The sequence below is a fragment of the Anopheles marshallii genome, chromosome 2 (assembly GCF_943734725.1).
Source record: "Anopheles marshallii chromosome 2, idAnoMarsDA_429_01, whole genome shotgun sequence".
NCBI classification, from domain to species: domain Eukaryota; kingdom Metazoa; phylum Arthropoda; class Insecta; order Diptera; family Culicidae; genus Anopheles; species Anopheles marshallii.
This window is the reverse complement of record NC_071326.1, coordinates 86,963,836-86,982,115: the sequence shown is the minus strand read 5'-3', so window position 1 is coordinate 86,982,115 and position 18,280 is coordinate 86,963,836. Positions and strand designations below refer to the sequence as shown.

Genomic DNA, 18,280 nt, shown 5'->3' with positions numbered 1-18,280 from the left:
TTAATCGTTTCTCGATCGGCAGTTGTGTTTGGAATCCGCGAAGAAGAACAAGGTCAATAGATATCCTTAGAGCAACAACAATTTAGTTGCGCTGACTGACGTTGAGTGATGATAACAGTCGTCTAAGAGTGATTATGAAATATTCATGATATAAAAGGTCGCTGTTCTTACTAAAGTTTCTTAAATATTGAAGACAAAATAGCTCCTTTAATACCTTCTCTTGTCCTTGTTACATCCCTCGGCAGAAATAGTGACTGATATTTGAATGGAAAAGGCATGACAGTTGACAACAAACATCACCCGCACGGAACCAACACCCACAAGACAGCAAAGTTTGTTGTTATTTGTTGTGTGCTTTTGCTTTTGCACTTCCATTCGGTTCCGTTCCGATTTTTCCTCCCTTTTCAAGCGGTAAACACATTTATGGTTTTACGGTAAGTATGCGGCAAGTGCTTCCACTACGTCGAAAGCCATGTAAACATTCACGAACACACGTGCAGATAAAACAGGTCGCACGAAACGGACCGATTAACGTAACGATTTGTCTACTGTGTGAAAAAAATACGAAAAACACCAGCACGGTTTGGGTTCGGTTTGTCACCGTAGGACGTCACCAACGGCAAGGTCTACGAAGGAAGAGCTTTAAATGATGTTATGTCCCTTTAACTGGGATATTATGTTTGCTGTCAATTTTCTTCAGCAACTCCCCTTGCTGAGAGACACTTTAAAGCACCCTTCGATGATTAGTTGTCCGTTTTTGTTTCATATTATTATACTTGTGTGTGCTTCTTTTCTTTTGCACAAACCAGCACCTTAACTTTCTTCGCTTTTCACTGCGAGGTCCACTTTGGTTTGCGCTTTTGCATCGTACGGTGAAGGGAATTGGTAATGTTTTGTTTTCCACTTTTCTGTCACCGGATTTTGCCTTTTATTTCGGGTTCGACACTTTTTTTTCTCTTATTCCTCCTTCTTCGACGGGCCGGGAGTTTGTTTTTCTACCGGAAGTGAGAGCTTCCGTTGGGAAAGGGTACGCGACACTGGGCGGCCACTGTCCACACTCACCCGGAATGTCAAGAACCCGCCAGCCTAACAATCACACTCTAACACACCATTGCCCGTACGTACGTTGGATTGTGTCGTTGGCAGGTGGGTAGATAACGAAAAAAAAAGGTTGAGGAATGATACGTACGAAAGACTTGAACGATCGCTAGCAAACGAAAACGCGACGAACAGAGAACACAGAGAGCGGTAACGGACGACCACCTCTGCGCGCACGGACTGTGTTGCGTACACTGAACACGGGGCAAGATCGCGGCCCGAACCGTACCGCCAATGTTCGCTGTGGCGGATACTTTGGTGGTGGGGATGCTGCTAGGCCCCTTTGGGGTGCCCAGGTCCGTTCCGATCAGCCGTTCCGAAGGGCGCCGCAGGAGAGTGAGAAACGAACGACTCAAAGACACGAACCCGAACAACGGCGAACAACTCCCCGGCGGTAGGCGGTTAATGTGTGGTTGTTGTCTGTGAAAGGTGTACCGGGGGGGGCTCTCAGGTTCGCAGGTAGGTGGTTGGCATCGCTCTGTCTGCGTTCGTACGCAAAAGCCCCGTTTCTTGGTATACGATGGTGTGATAGACGGTAGACGTATGGTTGCATATACACTGACGACTGGTACGTTAGCACATGCGGCCCAGGATGATAGGGAGGTGCAACTGAAAGTGCACATAAATCCATGAGTAGCGTTCTACTCTTATCTTAATCAACCAGATTTATAAGTCTCCTAAAACGAAAAAAAACAACATTATTTTCAAATGAAAACCACTAAAATCCACGGAAACTTCTCATCTTACCCTTCAATATCATCAGCTAAGCATGTGATATAGTGGACTGCGTCCGCATGCATATTACCCATACATCTACCCAGGGTTGCTTAACCCGGTGGGTGTTGGTGAAACGAGCTAGAAGCACAACAACGAGCACTGCCGCCCCATTCACCCATCGGCCGGGAGTCGTCCGAGAGATGCACACCTTCGTTGACCGAGCTTTCTTCCTGAGAATCCTTCTCTCATTGTGGTGTCATGGAGATCGAAGGTAGTAAATCCTCTCTTGCTCACGAGCAATACAAATAATCGCGCCGCAGTAAAGATTCCCGTGGTTGGATGGATGAAGGCACCAAGCGGATGCATTGCAGGCAGCTCCACAGCGAACGGACCCCAGCGAAGAGCCATCGAGGAGAGCCTCTTGCAAAGTGTAGGCAAATAAAGTGCAAGGGAAATATTTATCTAACCGTGTGGTTTCCCTCCACACAGCGCAACAATGTAGTGTTGCCACTGCTGTGATTGCAACTGGAAAAGAATATCCATGGAGTGACTTTGAAGAAACAGGTAGATTTCAGGTAGAAATATGCATATACTAATAACCAATCTGCAACTATAACCTTTAATAGAATAGTACTTCTTTGGAACCCTTCCATAAAAGTAGCAAACGATCGATTCATCTCCGTTGCGAGTCTCAATCGCCGAGCAAATAGAAGCTTTACGCCAGCTCGCACACCAACACACGCCTCACAAACTGCCCACGAATAGTTGAAATCTTTGCAACAAAGTTGCACATTGCACTGCTGGGCTCAGTGGTCAGGATGGATGCGATGGGACGTGATGAGTCGATAAGTCTTTCTTGGCAGTGAACACAACGTGGTGGTGGTGGTGGACGGCAAGTGATAAATACACTGTCGTGAGAAGAATGCCGACAGCGAGCGGGTGTAAACTGTGTGGCGTGTGTTCTTAGGGATGTTGGGACATTCATACACATCAACGGAGGAAGGTAGTTATGATTGTTAGAGAATTGCTTTTGCTTTTGGGCATTTTAAGCCACAGCATACAGATCTTTTTATTCATTTAAAATTCCTATGGTATGTTTATCTTAATCCAGTGCTTCTTAGTCGACTATTTACTAAATCCTTTGTGTGTCAATAGGTTATGACAATTGTTCTCATTAGGCTCCGCTCTCCGGGCGCAATGTCCATGCCTAACCTGATGCCCTTAATTCATATGTAACTGCATATTTGTTTGCCCATTTCATCATCAAACCCAACCACACTGATTAAACAAATTATGGGCGATAAAAATTTATTGCCCCGTGTGCGCGAAGGAATTGAAAACGCTCTCCACCGACGATTCGCATAACATTTTCATTCCGCGCACAAACACAAACAATTCTAACAGGCAGAATACTTTCCTGGTACGGTCAGGGAATTTTTTTTTACGATCGTTTTCGACTCCACTCGAGGCGGATTTTACCCACCGCACTTGCCGATACACACTTGCCAACAATCACTTTGTTACGGTTGTTTGGGAAGGGTGCCATATTTCCCTCCGTTTACCCTACTTTGGAATGGACACCACGCTGACAGCCTTCCTGTGCACCGTTACGCTCCCACAGGTCTAATCGCGGGGGGGGGGGGTGGATATGGATATGTCGGTTGCAGCCGGTTGAATAGAACACCGCGGCCACACATGACAACGATGCTCATTAACCGTTAACAATGAACGCATCCGTCCGAAAATGTCGCCTGGCCCTAACTGTTTCCCGGCGGTGCGTCTAGAGTGGTTTAGCCATCGCTACCATCATCATCAGCCGTGCCGCAGTGAAGATGTCAAGGTCGACGGTTTGAAAGCAGGAGAACCGAGCGAAGGAAGCCGTTTTCCTTGACGCTATGGAAATTGATGCCCGATGCTGATGATCGCCCGGCGGCACACTAGCGAAAGTCCGGCTCGGTTTGCTGATGATCTAACCTACCCGCTCGCGCTGCCCGGTCGCATTGCGCGAACCTGACACCTCGGAACTAATCCGGCCAACTGTGTAGAATGTGTAGAATGTGAGCGAAAGATAGCAATGTGCGACCGACCGGCCCCTGCAAGCGCACGTACGCGCGCCACACCGACTAAATGGCCGTATCCGTCGCAAAAGCGCGGCATCCATTAGGTGTGTGTGTGTGTGTCCGGCGCTCGCACCATTTCCTTGATATTTCAATCACCCGGGCGCGAGGCTCCAAAGCGTGTCGTGTGCCCGCAGCACTGGAAGCACTTCGGGACGATACGATTTCAGGTGACCTTTTCGGTGTGGCTCACGGTTGCGCGGTGACTTCAATTCGCACCAAGCGACGAACCTTCTCCTTTTTTGCTGCGGGATGGAATTGATGTGTGTACATCAAAGCAAATAATGCGCCGCTGAATTTGTGAAATGAAACGGGTACTTTGGGATAAGACAAAGAAGAGCTAGTGAAAAAAAATATTGACTCAAGAAAAAAATAACTTCAATGACCACATGTCATACGTGTAACATTTAAACTTCGGTTAAAGCAAGAGGAACAATAAATAGCAACAGACACATCGATCAACCGATACAATTATGTACCCCGTCCAAGATTAGTTGCGTAAAATGCAACCCAAACCCCTTATAAGGACAAATTATTAATTATTTCAAGGCAAATCATTCATCAAAGCATAACTCCCGATACAATCAAGTCTCGAACCCGAATCAGCGACCACATTTGGTGGCATAAAATAATTCACCTATCAATGCCCTGTCGTTTCGTACCAAAAGCTTGGTACTTTTCGGACCACCCATAAGTTGCACATAAATTAGCTCGCAGTAACATAACTCAGCCAACACATTATGCAGGGCATTGTGTGGTAAAGAGCAAACGCGTAAACTAAATCACGCGCTGAAACGATAAACTGGCGAACCGTTGAATGGTGACCATTCGCGTACAATTAAACGTTGATTCACCTGATCAACATCAAACGAATATTTGGTTTCTATCAAAACCAAAACCGCTTGTAAAACATGCCTTTGGTGCTTCCTGGAGGTAATGTATTCTTTGGAAAATCTCTTCCTAACCATCGTGAGGTGCCACTTTTGTATGTGAACAACGCAACAACAACAACAAAAAAACACGAACGTTCCACCGTAATGAAGTGGACACAAGAAAAAAAAATCATCACACGCATCGAATCAATCACGCTTGAACGGTGTGTCTCTTAGGCTTCTACATGGGCGATTTACTACAATTAAAAGCAAACCAATTGCAGAGTTCCTGTCATTCACTGGTGGTCCACTGTATGTGTACAGAACCATTTGCAATTAGTATCACATCTGTCAACTTAGTGCTCTATAGCCCCATGGAGGATGTACACCTACAGACACCCAGGGAAGGTTAAATGTAATCTTATGCGAGGTCTTCTAAGACTTAACTATACAACCACACCACCGAAGGCTGTCTTCATGGGGTGCGACAGTTGGCGATCGTTGAAAACATAACCTTAAATAATCACCATCCAACTCAAATGACAATTAAATCTGTCCGATTAATATGCTAACAACATTTGTAGCAAAGATCACCTTTCTAAGATCGCGAATCGGAAGCCTAAACCCCCCCCTTTCCCGACCACACCCACACACTGCGCATCGCAAAGGGTAGTTAAACTCATTTATCTTTGCCGTTTGTTTTGTTGCTTGTTTTGGTCGCAGTGTTTTGCAGCAGTGTTGCGATTTACCATTTGTTTTCGCGCCGCCGTTGCCTCCATCCAAGCGATTTTGCACCATTACCATTCTGTTTTCGGTTCTGTTCCTTTAGAGGTGCTGTTGCTTTGTGATTTGTTTTGTATACAGCCTTTTTTTTTTGTCTTTGTCCTGTTCTCCACTTCAAACCTGACTTTTATGACTTTTGCCGCCCGGTGTTACTTGTTATTGCTGGGCTTTATTACTAAAAAATGACTTCTTGTGTTCCCCTGTGTGTGTCTGTACGTTTGTCTTTAAGGACCGTCTAGCGTCCATTCGAATGGTGCGTGGTACAGTTACGGTTCGGGTGTGTTGAAAAGGAAAATAAAGCACCAAACGCGTGCAGACAAGGTTAAATTTTCATTTCATTTGCCTCCTGCCGGAGCCAAAACACATGCAATACACCTTTTGCCAAGGTTACAATGGTGCAATTTTGTGTGTGTTTGCTGCCCTAAATTACGGCTGGCGTTGGTACAAGCACCAAAATTGGGCACCGTACCCGTGTAACCATTAAATACGATCAATTAGTCAATGTCGTTGAAGAGTGTGCGGTAAAGAATGTATCGCCCCCGCTTTGTAGCCAGGAAGGACAAGGAAGTCAAAAGTATGAACACCTTATTGCTCCAGTAATCAACCGTAATAAGGTGTGGTGATCAGACCTTGAAGGGTTTTGGACAATTTGAATGATCCGCTCCCGTTCACAAACAAACCAATTTAAAAGTAAATTCTCCATCACGCTCAAACTGGATTGCATCACAAATCACACTAGATAAGGTGTGAGTTTTAGTTTCAAAAAACCCTTTTGAATACCTTCCTTCCTTCGTACGCACGATGAGAAAGTGATGTGACGTAAAGTACCAACGCACCCGAAAAAAAAGAAGCAATAGAATGCATTTTATGAAACAATCAAATATACTAATCAGCTCCTAACAAGCTCGCCTTTATCTCTCAATACAATCCCCTCACAATCACAACCCTCCGATCGGCGAGCAACAACCAAAAATATGGGCGTACGTAACAAATATGGACCCAAAATACGAAAGTGCCCCCCCTTCAAGTGTATGAATGACGGGTCGTTCGTTCCGTTTCTTTCTATCGTATCGAGTGCCGTGGTTAATTGCCGGTTTCGGCCGAACATTTCCATCAATCGCTGACGGAAATGGTCCATTTTCAATCAGCTCACATCCGAGCGGTGAGATTCGAATATGATAAATTTGAACCACCGCTTCTTGCCCGGTGGGACGCATGCACGCACTCTGGACAGTGAGCGTTAATCGGTTTGAAAAATGCAATAATAGTTGATAAAAATAAAATGAAATCTTGCATGACAGGTGAGCACCATTAACGCAATACAATTGCCAAGAAAAATAGGCATACATTTGAGGAGGAAAATTTGTAATTTGGATGGTCATTTCGGTACTACGGATACGGATCGGATCTAAGGTATCGGACGTCAGGAACTCATATTCTGAAGTTACTGATATCAGCTATTGAGACTCCTTGAGAAGGACAATATGTAATCTGGATGGTCACTGCGGTACTCATCTTAGGTATCAAATATTAGCAACTCTCACTCTGAAGTTCCTGATATCAGATATTCAGTGAACTCAAACTCAGCTATTATGTCTGGACCAAAATCAGTGGTTGAGACTGGTCAAATCTTGAGCAGCGACAACCTGAGGGCAACCAATACTTTTGAGAAGGAAAATATATAATCTGAACGGTCACTGCAGTACTCATCTTAGGTATCAAACATTAGCTACTCTTATTCTGAAGTTCCTCATATCAACTATTGAGACTCCAGCGAGCTCAAGCTCAGCTATTATATTTTGAGTAGCTACAACCTGAGGAGTAGTGAAGTAGTATCAAATATTGATACGTGAACCCGTATTTCTCATAGAATAAAAGAGGTTTACGTGGTGCTGAGGATGTGAGAGTTGTTGACCTTTCTTGGATGTACTGTTTTAAATATCTATATTCTATATCTCTATATTTTTATCTTTTATCTCTGTTTTGGACCTTGTTTTCGTAGATTCTTCAAATGGTTACAAATTTCAGAGTTTTTTTTGTTTTAATTTTGAGATTTATAGTATTTGACAACTTCGAACACAACGGCATATAAATAATACACTTTACTCGTTTAGTGTCACGAAATGCCAATAGCAAATATTTGAAAATTTCCAATAATGTTGCAATTCCGTGTAAGTTTTTTACTGCAATGCATTACTGCAACTAACTCCAATCTAATTCCTACAATTCGTTGCAATTATACTAATGTGCAAACATTTTAAAAAGCTGTATTTTGTAATTTGTAATCGCTGTATTTTTTATACGATGACTTACACTAAATTATCAATATTATGCATTTGAAGATGGTTTGTTTTAATTAATTATTTAATCGGAACCATTTTTCTCTTTCCAGACCATTTCCCACTATCAACCATACACCCCGAAAAAAAAGGCAACGGTCCGCACACTTTATTCATTTCATTTTCTTGCCACCGTCCCTGTCGAATTTCAAACCCAACGCAACCGGTATGCGTTCACAACGTACCACAAGCGGAGAAAACAATTATCACCGAACATATTAATTTATGATAACTATGAATGTGGAATCTCCAGCACCACTAATTGCCCACCCTTGCCCCGGCGCCGTGGTTGGTGATTGAAAAACGCAACGAACGATGAAAACGGTTTCGGTGGACGAATTGTTTTTCCTTTCATCCGGTCAGTTTCACTCGCCCGTGATCGTCGATACGGTTCCCATGAGTAGGGTTGGTTAAGCTCTTTTGGGTATAGATCGCTAACGCCCGCCTAATGAGCCAACATGATGGTGGAACATGAGCTCAAGAAAGAAAAAAAAGTTTCCATCTCAAAAGTAACCAAAAACAGAAAAAGTAAAGAAACAAATAGTTGAAAATGGTTAGTGTGCGTGTGTTTTTTGCCTTAACTTATGCCTTGCTTCACCACTGCATGTCTACCGTTCGGAAACAAAGAAAAGAAGGGCACTTGCTGATCAAGCGCACACACAGATCGTGATCACCGCGTTGCGTTTGTTATCTAATACTCTGTGTTTTTTTTTCTTCTTTACGTTACTGTCCCGTAGTGGTCCCGTATGGTGGAAATTCATTTTCGTACTGTCCATCAACAATCAACGCTTTGGGAGGTTTTTTTCTCGGCTTGTTTTAGCTTTCTTCATGTTTCGACCCATTGCCACAAACCAATAAGGGCCCCGTTTTGGTGCGGAATAACACACACACACACACACAAGAGAAAGACGACGAAAAAAAAGAGTCATAAAGCTCGGGAATGTCTGAATGGTAGAGTTTTTGGCTAAGAAGCTAATGGTTACCGTGATCATAATCTGGTGGTCAGAGATTCCAATTGACGAGATGTCCAAATGATCGTCTAACGCACGAGCCCTCGACTCTCCCCTCCCCCAACCCCACCCTACCGGGCATTATCTAACCGCGTTTGTCAACGCGAACAAGAAGGTGTCCGGCGTGCCAACCAAATTGGGTCCAACGTTGGTGGATTGATTCTGGCACGGAGTGTGGAGTAATTGAAAATTCCGCCCCACTCCACTCCACCAGCCAAAACTCCCTTGTGTCCCTAGTGCGCACCCAGTTTCATCACACCTGCATCCAAATGGTCAAAATTGAATCAATGAGGTGAAATCCACTATTTACAATTGGCCGTTCAATTTAGATGCCCTCGAGATGATCTCGTCATTGTTGCGAAGAAGACGTACATATTATTTAACTTTACCGCTGATTATTGTTTCGTCAGCCGTACTCCGGCTACCCGGCAGGACGGCAGGGCGTTAAAAATCAATTAGACAATTTGCACCTGTCCGCCCGAACATCAACGATGACGAGTTTTTCGCGTGTTGCGTGAATTAACCTCACATTCATGGCTATCGATTATGTGTGATGTGCTTTTGAGGGGCAATTGATTAGTAGCGGCCAATCGAAGGAAAAGCGGGAGTGCAAAATTGAGTGAGAGCAAGCTTTTACTAAAAGTGAAGCCAAACGACTTACCAAACATTAGAAGGTCGATTAAATTCGGTAGCTAGGATTAACCGTTGTCCGACTCGACGAGACAGCAAGGGAGTGGGGTTCGGTTTTGCGGTGAGTTTGACAGATTTTACTGCGACAAGATCGTGCTGCAGTGATAGCTTTATGTTCACAGATCGTTTTAAGGAGTTATAGCCGCAGGGTTTGCAGCCAGGGCGCATTAGGTGTGCTACAAAGTTTGGTACAGTACGAAGTTTCGCTAATATCTAATTCAGATGAACAATTGAGTTCTGCAAATAATTAAAAAATGCATGAACGGATTATATTCCAATGTTTTAGATAATTTAAACTTACTTCAATAATTCCATACACAATTATCGCACATCAGCTTTCTGGGGAGATATATTTTTGAAAACATATAAGAACTCGATTTCTAGTGGATTTCTAAGTCATGAACATTCGACTTATTTCTTAGATCGTTTTTATTCAATTAGTTTTCTATATATCTATATATATTAGATCTATTTAAATTATTAAGAGCTACAGTTTTGTAATGGTTCTGTTCTGTTGATCTCCAGAATGTATGTTTCAGATATGAGAGAACATCTCGTTTTTGGCATGTTGAGTGGTAAGAACTACGTTATCAAGACTGTAATTGCATGTAAACAAAAAAAAACATTTCAAATAGTTTTACCTAAACTAGTCAGTATCGAGTTCTTCTTGCATACGCTCTTCACACGCAAGTACGCAAAAATGTAATTTCTAGGTTAGCATCGATGACGATAATTCTATTTCTATTACAATCAAACTGAAAACATTCAAAACTTATTCAAACACCTAACGCAATGATTTACTTTTAATGATGTGTTTACTAAACGGACTGAAATAGTCAGCTGCAAACCCGGCTCCGGACGCCTCGGGGAAGGTTAGGAAGGCGGGAAACAAACAAAAAATATAACTCCCAATGAATGTTTTTGGGCAGTTCGGGATCACTTGCTTAAAAACAAAAAAAGCAACTGCTTCATTAGTACGTGTATAGCAAAAAGACCACAGCTTCATGGCCGCAACTTCATTCATGTTAACTGCTTGTAAAGCAGTATGTATCGTTTGTCTTGACTACCGCACTGCCATATTACAATACCACAAACAGGGAGTTCACGCAAAACCCAAATCCTTTAAGAAGCAGTTCTTCAGACGATTAAAATGCGATCACTTTCAATGTCGGCATCACCCCGTGTATGGAGTGAGGCATTAAACACATTTCTCTCGTATTATAGGCCGAATGTCCGCCGCACAACACTTTTTATCTCTGCTCATGCGTACCAAATCACAACAAAATGGACACATGTACACACCGCGCAAAGGAAAATTGAAAAGATTGAAATATTAAATCGCACATTAAATCATGCTTGTCATGCCTTTGGGGGTCCGGCAAACAGTGCACAATGGGGACAGATATTTCTCGGAAGTCTATGGTCGCTATCCCACGGGGACATTATTGTGCGAATCATTATCCGCGTGGGGTGTACAGTTTCGGTAGCCCAACCCAAAAAACTTCCATGCCTTCATGTGCCAACGGTCATTGCAAAAGAAATATGCATGCTCCCGCATGGCAAGGCATTTTGTGTCCTTGCTCCAGTTACTTGCGAGGGCACATATCGTATGCGCAGACACAGCTTACGGAGCGGAGTTAATTTATCGGTGTGTAAAATTGTTTTCGATATAACAACAACAACAAAAAACCCACACATACAGTCACTTGGGCACTTTCACACGCGTTTCCGTACAACAGCCACACCTTACACAAAGGGAGGTTGAAGTTCTGAGCGAAGCATGCATAAATTCCAGTATCACCACCGGCGGGAATTGGACAGGGAATCAATTGCATAATTTCCTTGCAAACCAACGCCCGCGCCACTGGAACAACGTGCCGGGGTCTGTCTTAATTCCAGCCAGCCTCGAAAACGTGCCGGGTTTCACTTAATTTCGCATTACAGATCATGTTAAAAGGTAAAATTACATACTGGCCGATACATCTGTTGCTAACTGCACCGCCGAACGGGACACAAGCAAAAGATAATCGAAATCGAGATCCTTGAAGAAAATCAATCTTGATTGGGGTTGGTTTATAAGCACGTGTTGTGGATAAAAAAGCAAAATAAAACCCTCCAAGCACGATAAATCGTACAGCATTGATTAGTGGAAACACGGGTTTTATCTTATTGCCATATTATTATATTAATTGGTTTGTTTTGTCTTATTCAAACTATGCTAAGCATGGAATTGATGTTACTATTTTTGCTGAAGATATTATTTCCTAAAATAAACACTTAATTAGAACCTTTAATTGTTACCAAGTCTTTCATTGGCCCCAGAACTTCTAATAATACTGTATTTCTTCTTTATGAAATACATGAGCTCAAAAACTGAGAGCATATTAATTCATCAACACTTTTGCCGTTGTGAGAATCTTATCCAACGCAAAATCGACCTAGCCCTTCAACATATTTGCTACACATTATTCACCAGCAGTAAACAAAAAAAACCTGCAACTCTTGTCCGATCATCCGATAGATACAGCAAAGAAAACATAAATCATACCTGACTTCCCATAAATACCATCTCACACTATGTTTGTTTAATGTTTCACAGCGATGCCGCGACAGGAGGGGTCATTTTTAACAACACCATACCCCCAGGGCATTACACCATCCATCATCCACCCGCACTGCAAGGGTTAATTGTGCGGTACCAGTGCATGTGCTGCAATTTGCAACTACAACAAAAAAATGCTATAAAACCATATCTCGAGAACGAGCACCCGATCGATTGCAAACGCGAGATCGAGATCCGACCTGCCACCGCCTGACAGTGACCTCATAAATCACGATCTCTTCCACTGGACCGAGCACGCAAGATATGGGGCACAAGGGGTTTGGAAGAACTCCGAACCGGATTGAGTAATCGCAGAAACAGCGCATCTAAACATGATGCCAGCCCGCATCGCCCACCGGTACGGTTGCGGTGCGTTGCATTTACACCGCGCAGCACGACCGTCGGGTGCGGGGGAGGGAATTGTCTTATTGCCTATTTTCCCTGACCAAACCCAATTTCACCCACCGTGAACGTGCGCCGTGTAACGGATCTGGTTGCGAGGTAAGTTTCTATGGGCCCGGGTTTTAATTCGATTACATATTAAGTTATCAAATAGTCATACTGCATCCTTTCGTACCCATTCCGGCGAACGTAATCGCCCAATTTTATGCCTCTTTTCGCACCCTCACCGCTGGGAGTCGCATTCGTTTAACAATCTGCAAAGTAGATCTCGTTCAGCAGATCGATTGATCTGCTAATGAACGTGATGCGTTGTGGATGAGGAAGATGATTTAACACCAGCTTCGCAGCTAATCGGGTAAAGTGATCCAACCGAGTGCCCTACAGAGCGGGCGTATCTTTTAAGTGGCCACTATGCGTCAATTTAGCGAAGTCTGCAAACATAGAGAGAGTATTATTAATTAATTAAGAGCTAATCACATCTTTACGTTGCGATAACGCTCTTACCAAGTCGTAGTAGGCACTTTGTTTTTGTTTTCAAGCGTCCTAACCTAACAAATACCCAATTACGGGGCAACCACCATTTGCCGTTTGTCACCACTGCGTGATTGTTTTTTCGCACGACCTCTCGCACATACGTACACGCACACGCAGCATCGACCCCAAAACCACGGCAGGCCACGCCTCGGACATTACGCAGGTTGCCCTTCACTCGGAAAGCAAAAATGAACGGAACACACCTCACCGGTACCGACTTTCGATGGGACTGAAATGGCGTCTCGTTCGGTTTAGCCAAAAGCGGCACCTGGCACTGCGCGATTGCACTACGTTCGGATTTGCCCAGGGACACTAACCACGGCCACCAATAGAACACTCACACACAAAACGCACTCCGGGATTGAAAATTGCAATCGATTTGATCTAATGAAAACATAAATCAAAACCAGCGAACCAAACGCGGGTGCTCGTACGACTGTCACATGAGGCTAATGAGGGAGGAGTACCATAGGACAGTTGTGGTAGAGCCGTCGCCTACCTGTGATCGATCTTTCGCGAGTGGAATTAATCCTATTGCTAACCATACCCGAAAAGGGGGTATCACTTTCACACACTGAACTGAACTATAACTTATAGACGAGATTATGCACGGCCGATAAGTTCATACCGATACAAAGTGTGTTTTTTTTTATTTACCGTGCTGGATATAGGAGATTAGGTCAGGAATACATAGGATGATTTGGTATCATTTTCCCGTTATACAAGAAGGAAGATAAGCTAAGATAAGCTGCAAGTACAGGTGATGGTGTATAGCAAACTCTCGGGACCCATTGCTGCCACCTAGGGTTTCCGCCGAGATGATGGACTAGCTCGTCTACTCTTTAACCTAGGAAGGTCCATCCGCGACTCGGAGAAGGAAACTTCTGTAACTATCTTCTATAATTCAATCAAGATCCGCTGAAAATGTAGACATGATTGGTTTACGGCTCTACTGCGTAGTGGATGTGTCATCTAGTATCAAGTAGGCGGTGGAAATCGTGAAGATGCAGATTAACAAGGCAAACCCTAAATTAATGGTGGCACCACCAACAGCCATGCTAACCTGACCGTTGATGCGTCCGGCGATTGGCAGACGGCGGCATTAGACCGCAAGTGGTTTAGAGGACTGCTGCGGCAGGGTTGTACGCCAAATAAGTGAGTAAATTGAAAGTACATAGGACGAAGATCAAGAATATGATTTAACATAGAATTTCAAGAAACTAATAAAGAAGAGTAAAGAAGTTTTATGAAAAATAAAGCCGCAGGTCGTTCTTTCAAAGAAAATTATGAAACTTCTCCATCATTCCCATTAATCGGTTAGTTGTTTCAGAATAGTGAAGTAGCTGTACGATGCACGCAGAATCTAAATCAAATATCAAGCGAATATCAGTTAAAGTATGACACAAATAAGTTACTAACTTACCGCCAAGAACGTATCCAGTGACATGGAAATAAAGAAAGCTTGCATTTTCAGTGGCCGATTGCTGTACAGGATAAATATCTGAAGCATCCGGTTTGTACCACGATCGTACCGATACCAGTCACTTTTGTACGCCGACATGGACAGCTGATCGGCCTGCACAGATCGTAGGAAACAAAATGTGTAAGAAAATTCACGAATCTTCTCCTCCCCACAAGAACACTTACGCATGCATGTATCTCATTAGCGTGCCAGTAGTACAGGAAAAGAATGACCGTCATCGTGGTAATGTAGCAGATATCGATAAACACCTGCACACCGGAAGTGGTCATCGATGCTTCGAAGAGTAACGCGCACAGCAGTACGGAAAATACGACAAAGTCCAAGAAAACGGCCGCACGCGTTAGTTGCTCCAGTTCGCGTGTGAACGCAACCAAGTTTGCTTGCCGTTTGATGCAATCGATTATAAGCGAACGACGTTCATCGTTATCTACCTGGTCAAGGACGCTTGCTTTTGGTTTGTTCTCCTGTTCCGGCTTATGGTAACGATCGAGAAAGCAAAGCCGATGATTCAGCACACTACACTCGATACGGCCGTAAATCATCAGCGTTACCATAAACATGTGCCAGGAAGGAACGATCAGCTGTCCCACGTACATGATGTACAGCTGAATGAGATAGATCTCGAGAAAATGCTTATCCATCCCATCTGCGGTAGGGTACCAGGAGCGCAGAATCGGTGTCGGGTACTGTTGCGGTGTGGTAACATTCGAGCTTAGTCCGTCCAAATTAAGTTGCTCCTCGGTAATGCTAGATCCTTCGTACATCAGATACAACAGCAACGAGTAGATACACATCATGTTGGCCGTTACTAATGCGCAGCTCCAAAACACAACCGCAAGTCGGTTAAGATAGCGAACATTGCTCGTCACTAAATTCTTCTCTTCGCTCCATCCATCTCCAAGGATTCGCTCAATTCCGGTGTGTGCTACTTGAATAATGCTATTAAACCCTGCAATGAAAAACGATAGCGTAAAGCATGCCAAATCTCACATCTTCTACGGTTACTTACGTGCTCGATGAAAATAGAAGAAAATAATCCGAAAGATGGTGGTCGTGAACAGTAGCGTGGTGGCCGCATTTGCTGTCATATCCGAAACCGATCCCCAAACTTGCCACAAATCGACGTACTGCGTACAGTTGAACAGTATCATGGACACGGTAAAAACCATACCACGGAAACAGTGCGCTTTCTTGTACGATTGCGAATGGCCCAACAGTAGCCCGTAATACCGCAGACCGAGAAGTGTTCGTTTAAGCAGCGGATTATCGTATACCGCGTCCGGAAGGATCCATTCTTCCTTGAGCTCCATTTCTCTTCTGTGTGAGTCGACCAATAGATCCGCGAATGCCTTTTATAAGTCGTGGAAGGCTACGTTTGTTTGTTTATAGACTGATAATTAGCTCGACAGTTGTGGCATAATTAACTACGATGCTTAGGCAATTATAATGTCCTTTTATGTTACATCCGGATGCATGAATAATTTATGTAAGAAGCAAGACAGATGTTTCACAGCCGGTTGGCATGTGTTTTGGAATATTTCTTTCAAATTTTCACCTTCTTTTTAAATTACTTCACTACACTCTTTTTCAGTAGAGTAAATTAAATTAATTATTTCATTAATCTTTCAAGTACATAACCGTATTTTAGATAAATTGTTAAATAATTAAACCTTTTACCAAACGAAACTCCAACAAACGAAAGTGTGCGAACTGAATGAGAAAAAATACAATGAAAATGACCAGTTTATACAGCAGCGTACACACTAAAAATTTAAGCTAAAGCTTCTCCAAACTTCCTGCACACTAACGAAATGCTCAATAATCAACATCTTCCATTTAAGCTGATTAATCCTTCGATTTCTTCTTCTCCTCCCCGTCTTTGCTTTTCGCTTTCTTCTCCTTGGCATCTGGACAATCATCATCGCCATCAGGGCACTGCACATCAATTAACACCTTGCCGGTGCACTGTTTCTGCTGCACAAACTCAATTGCTTGTTGAATTTTAGCTAACGGAAAGATTTTACTAATGTGTCCCGCTATCATACCCTCCGACCGCATCTCGATCGTGTCCGATATCATCTGCCGGTACGTATCCACATCCGGGTACTCGTACAGATCGAAGTGACGTACGTTTTCGATGAGCTTTGCCGTTCCTGACACCTCTTCCGGTTTTTCGTCCTTCTCCTTCCGCTTGGGACGTTCGAACTCGGGCACTTCCGTTGGAAATTTAGATGCGTTGAAGAATGGATCAACCGAGATGAGCTGTCCTTTGTTAGGATCGACACTGTTTGAAGAAAGAAGAATTGCACAATTTACAAATACGATCTTTTCTCAAACCCGGTAACAACTTACAAATCTGCAAGCAGATGCAACAATCCTTTGCCGACCGCGTCGTACGCAACCTTCGCCTTTTTGTCGCCCATCGCATCCTTTACGTTTTTGTAGAGTTTCGTGAAGTTATTCTTCGTCATGCTGACTACCTTGTGTGCACCTTTTTCCCGCACCAAATCGGAACTGCTTTCCGTGTCGCACACTGCAATCACCGTTGCCTTGTATACGCTAACGGCCAAATCAATCGCAGCCAGCCCCATACCGGCCGGTCCGGCGGTAATGAGTATCAAATCGTTTTCCTTCAGGTTACAGTGCAAGGCAAATGTTAGCAGGGCTGTTCCATGGCCGTACGGTAGGACAGCCATCTCACGCAGCGGTACCGACTGTGGCACTGTCCATACGTCCCGATTCTTTACAACCGCTTCCGAAATGAGTCCGCCATTTGGATCTTGAAGATCGTTCATTACCACCACACGATCGCCACGGTTGAAATGGTGCGGATTATCCTTCCCAATGTCGACGATTTCGCCGGAGAACTCATGTCCGGGAATGAACGGCAATGGAACGTTCAGTTCGGCATGCTTTCCGGAAATGATTTTAACGTCGGTTGAATTCAAACTGCAGTAATGTACCTTTACACGCACCTGGAACGACAAACGGAAAAGTTTAGTATCGTGTAATTAAAGCAAGAAAAATCGTTCTTCGCTGCTACGCTCTTGATTACCTCATCACTTTTCAGCTTTTCGATCTTTTTGACCGTTTCCAATACGACGGGTTTGCCGGCTTCCCGTAGCACCGCAGCTCTGTGGGCATGTCGTATCAGGAAGCCACTACCGTGCTTGCAGTTGTGTATCGAAATTTCGCATAATTTATTCACAATTTTAGGCGTAATCGTTCTAAACATTCTGCGAGTTATCTTTGCTGAGCGATGTACCGCGCTCGGCTATTAACAATAACAAAAACACACTGACAGTTTTGACATTTCGTTCCAAACCGGCTCGGATTCGTGTTAACATGGTGGGGTTGGATTTTGGAGCACTTCCTGTTGATTTTTGAATTCACAACACGAGAAACTTATTTAAAATATGTTGCTGTTTCTGTGGTGCGAAATGTTTTAATAGGTTCATTTGCTGCGTGGTAAAATCGTCATGAAACTCTTCTCAAATAAAAGCCTTTATTCAGCGATGTTGAAGATACAAAACTACACGCAACCAGGCGCACGCTTCACACCATCCAAGTGACCAACATCCATTCGCACATGCAACATAACTTCCCCTCCCAAACGCGCATATTCACTGAATG

General features: G+C 43.7%; 2 protein-coding genes across 2 annotated transcripts; both read right to left on the bottom strand.

The window, feature by feature from the left end:
- Positions 1-14,473: 14,473 nt before the first annotated feature.
- On the bottom strand, positions 14,474-15,957 carry LOC128708961 (odorant receptor 56a-like). Its single transcript, XM_053803943.1, has 4 exons — positions 15,657-15,957; positions 14,812-15,596; positions 14,588-14,740; positions 14,474-14,527 (listed from the first exon to the last, which is right to left on the bottom strand). The coding sequence occupies exons 1-4, from the start codon at positions 15,955-15,957 to the stop codon at positions 14,474-14,476; spliced, it is 1,293 nt and encodes a 430-aa protein (XP_053659918.1).
- Positions 15,958-16,492: 535 nt separating this feature from the next.
- LOC128707893 (quinone oxidoreductase-like protein 2 homolog) lies at positions 16,493-17,882 on the bottom strand. The gene is made up of 3 exons (XM_053802850.1): positions 17,703-17,882; positions 17,000-17,622; positions 16,493-16,931 (listed from the first exon to the last, which is right to left on the bottom strand). Exons 1-3 carry the CDS (start codon positions 17,880-17,882, stop codon positions 16,493-16,495), a joined length of 1,242 nt encoding a protein of 413 aa, XP_053658825.1.
- Between the last annotated feature and the right edge of the window lie 398 nt (positions 17,883-18,280).